Source organism: Monopterus albus, unplaced genomic scaffold (genome assembly GCF_001952655.1).
Source record: "Monopterus albus unplaced genomic scaffold, M_albus_1.0 scaffold43.1, whole genome shotgun sequence".
In the NCBI taxonomy this organism is placed as follows: Eukaryota; Metazoa; Chordata; class Actinopteri; order Synbranchiformes; family Synbranchidae; genus Monopterus; species Monopterus albus.
In genome coordinates, this window is record NW_018127923.1 from 2,396,030 (window position 1) to 2,400,320 (window position 4,291).

The window sequence follows — 4,291 nt, forward strand, 5'->3', positions numbered from 1 at the left end:
ATGACTGCACCTAAAGAGCCCCCTATATAAAAACCCTGAAGTTTGCAGACGATACAACGGTCATTGGCTGTTCTAGTGTATGAGCCCGGCACCTTCCAGCAATGGAATGGGGTATACTACTCTCCTTGTAAGAAAGATACAGTAGCAGCGCTTCTGCTCGGGTTTAGCAGAAGAGAAATGAAATTATCCAGGGAGCCCCAAATTAAAGACAACAGTAACATAATGACACACTACCAGGCGTTAATGAGTGCAATTTAACAAATTAAGTAATGTATGTAAGACAACACATGGCTCAGTTGATTTGGATTCATTAGCATTAAATTACATAAAGCCCTTTCATATATGCACCCCAAGCCAGCAATTTGCCTTTTATTTCACATGTAGGTGTCATGTCTGAACAAAACCCAGAGTCGCAAAGCTGGCAAAGTGTTACCGGCAATTTTACCAGGTTGGATCGAGACAAATAGCCGACTAAATGTCTGAACTGAAGTAGTCAAATTGCTTGAAAGGGCACTGTCAATGACGTCAGTGCTACTACACAACAATTTCTCTGTTTCACTGCTTTGTCCCTGCTAATGCAGCTCCCTCTTTTCATTCACTATACAGCTCACTTGACACTGCTCTCTCTCGTGGTGTTTATTTTGAGCAGGATAAATGTTGTATTAGCTAGCAATGCTATGTTCTTTTTATTTTGAACGGGTCAGAGAAGATATGGTTTAGCAGCATGAGCTAACACTGAATGGCTGGAAATTGGGTTGACATGGAAAACAAAGGATTGCTCCCCCTTCATGCAGAGGAATAACAGTGTGTCCACCTCGCATGATGTTGGATATTGTGTGAACATTGTGGCTGTACCCACCTAGGTCCTGTTATGTTTCAACAACATCTTTCTGGGAATATCACGCACATCAACTCCGAGCACCAAAAAACCAACTGCCCACAGCTACATGTAACCTGCATATTCCCAGGTATCATGTCTGTATTATGTCTCAACATGTTCTTCTGTTCCTTCTCCACAGATGTGAATGAGTGTGAGCTGCTGAGCAGTGTGTGTGGAGAAGCTCAGTGTGTGAATGTGGATGGTTCCTTCCTCTGCATGTGTCCCAGCGGCCAGGAGTATAATGTCATGATCGCCAAGTGTGATCCTGTTCCCACAAGTGAGTCAGACCTGGGGGACATCAGGGTGTACATCTGGGTTTATTACACTTCATATGAATCTGTAAATTGAGGTGCACAAACTTCGTTCAGTACATCGGGACAAATGCAAACAATTTTCATGTTATTGCTAAAGAAGTACAGCAAAGTTCCTGATATGGATCCCCTTTAACCAAATACATTAAATTAAACTACATTCAAGAAAGGATAAAGTGACTCCATAGTCCAGTCAAGATTATTGTATGGTCTTTGTATTTTATGTGAAAAAGAATCAATTTTTGGTGGCATGCTGAAGTTTAAAATTCAATATCAGACAGGTCATCTGCAGCATTTACCTGGAATGTAGTAAGAAAGATGAGAAACCAGTGATGACTATATTACGCAAAACTGAGATGGATCCCCATTACAATAAAAACTAGACAGCACTCAGAGAGCACAAACCTCCACCTAAAAGCAATATTCCCATGACGATTTGACCCTTATAATATGAGCTGTGTGTCTGTCTGTTTGACTGAGTGCGAGGCTTAGCTGCACACACAAGCTGCAGGGAGAGGCCACAGCAGGACAGGGTGTGCTTTGACTGCGTTCACATACAGTCCTTCCTGCAGGGCTGTGCAGAAGTGTGGTCATGTTTATTTGTGCTTTAGAACATAACCACAGTGAAACTATGAGTAAATAACATTTTATTTCTCTGAATCAGTGCTGCTCCCTCTCTTCATTCACACACTAGCTCGCTCGACCACCGCTGCTCCCTCACCCTGTTGGTGCAGTGGATTTAGAACAGAGGCAGTGGAATGTGGACACAGAGATAAAAAGAACAGCTGTTAGGTACGACTCAGATCCTGTCACTGCTACCAGGAGCCACTGAATAGAAGATAACCAGAAAATTAACAGGCCTGTGCTGCAGTTCTATAGTGTGTCCAGTGTTAGCCGCGACGTTTAAAGGGTTTTTGGCTCTCCAGGGTTCTGTTCCAGTCACATGACTGAAAACTACAAATTGGCCCTGTCTCACAATGATAACAAATTATTTAAAAAATTCCTGCATCCAGATGATGATCTGGATGAGCAGCAAAATCTTACAGATTGTTCTGTGGGCCATACACTACCTCTCCAAAACATTTCATCCAAATCCATTCATTCCATTCATTCTTTGAGTTATGCTGTAAACAAACCAACCAACAAAGAAACCCTGGTAAAACATTGCCTCTGCCTTGGACCTGACTGGACAGCAACTAGGGCTAGAACTAAGATTCAGCCTTTTTGAAGACATGTGATCTAAACAGATCTAATTTTAGAAAAAAATTATCAACATTTTGGAGATGCACAGACCCCAATTCATTTAAAGCTCACTACAAAGCACCTGTTACCTTATCTTGCTTTGAAACTGTTGGGAAAACCTGTGGCTAGAAATGCAACAGCTTTTTACTGATACATACAGAACGTATTGTATAATACTGCCTAGAGGGCTGCTGGAATTCAGTGGGGCTTTAGATCTTTGGATAAAACTTGATTGCTGTAGCAATAAAACCCAGAAATGATGATTTCATATGAATGACAATCACCAAGCTGATCCTTGCCACCTGCATTGTGTGGATCTTCTCTCCCTTTCCTCATGTTTCAGTGTCATCAGTGGAGCGTAAGGAGTGCTACTATCGTCTGAACGATGAGAACCTGTGTGAGAGTGTCCTGACCAGCCATGTCACCCTGCAGGAGTGCTGCTGCACATTGGGAGCTGGCTGGGGTGACAACTGTGAGGTGTATCCCTGTCCTGTCAATGGCACAGGTGAGGGAGAAAAGGAGATGGAACCATAACACAGACACAGTCGGTTATCTTTGGTAGACACAATTTTAAAATCCTAGCAAATCACTGTATTACCGTATCTTAATAAAATGTAGTTTTATTATGAAGCTAGAGAACAAAAACTCCTGTGTGTAGTTAATTTAAGTGTGCAGATTGTAGCACCACCACAGTTGGAATTATTTACAATAAACCAAGGCCCTTTTCATCACATGTTTACTGATGAGCTTGGTTTGGTTGGTTTTCAGTTTATCTGCAGCTGTTGCCTGTTTCAGCAATTACAGTCTTTATGCTGGCGGTGTCACTCCTTACTCGAATCATTCACTAGAAAACTAAAATGTGTATTTTTCAAAAAGTTGAACAAGTTAAGAAAAATGTTTCAAGAAAATTCTGAAAGTCCTTGAACTAACTGTGACTGTAAGTGACCGTCACACATCTCACTGTCACTGTGCATAGTGGTACTGATTAAACTATGCTCAAACAGATGAGACTATTGCAAGTCACTATGTCCTGCAGTCAGAATTCCCTCTATTGGCTTCAGCTGGTATAAATCTGCACACCTGCTGACTCAACAGTGGATTGCGGAAATCTGAGCATATCACACCAGTTTAAGTTGTTCTTGACGGACTGTCAGAGACCTGCACATAACTCTTGTTTCACCATTTACATTTGAACTCAGCAAAAAGGTTTGACTGACTGTGTACTATTCTTTTTTTCCCATGATTATTGGGCCAAAAGTGCCTTCCGTTACACTACATTGGCAGTGACCTAAATTAGCTGAGCAGCAACTGAACTTTTCCTTTGGCCTAAACAGGCTCTAAACTGCCAGTTTTGTCCCCTTTCAGACCAGTTTCACCACATGTGTCCTTTTGGAAGAGGTTTGATTCCCAGTGGAGACTTACTGTATGGAGCAACCACTGCTGACAACTACAAAAGTAAGACTAGGCTACTTCTCCATGGCTTACCATCACACATAAATTGCACAGCTAAATTTATACTTTTTAATAGAATACTTTTGGTGACATCATGGCATGTAGTTTTACATTTTACATAATGCTTTTAGTACTTACATACTGTAATTGTCAAGTTCCAAGCGGCTGGACTTCCCAATCATTTATTTTACCTCACATCTGTCTTTCTGCACAGTATGAAAGTCTAAAGCTTGGATAAATACTGTATGGTAGCATCATCTGAAGTCCCTCATTTTACTATATAATGTAATATATTTACTCTCCAACATTTTATTTGAGTTTCTGAATTGTGATTTTGAACTTTATACACCTGTCAGCAGTGATGCAGAGTGATGGTGATTCATAAGTGACTGAAATCCAAATGTAT

General features: G+C 41.1%; 1 protein-coding gene across 5 annotated transcripts in view; it reads left to right on the forward strand.

Annotated features, from left to right (window-relative positions):
- ltbp1 (latent transforming growth factor beta binding protein 1) overlaps nucleotides 1-4,291 on the forward strand; it is a 156,259-nt gene that overhangs the window by 141,802 nt on the left and 10,166 nt on the right. For all 5 annotated transcript variants that reach the window (XM_020599892.1, XM_020599894.1, XM_020599893.1 and 2 more), the window contains 3 exons: nucleotides 1,020-1,157; nucleotides 2,777-2,938; nucleotides 3,799-3,888. In XM_020599892.1, the coding sequence (XP_020455548.1) occupies nucleotides 1,020-1,157; nucleotides 2,777-2,938; nucleotides 3,799-3,888 (390 nt within the window). The remainder of the gene's footprint in view (nucleotides 1-1,019; nucleotides 1,158-2,776; nucleotides 2,939-3,798; nucleotides 3,889-4,291) is intronic.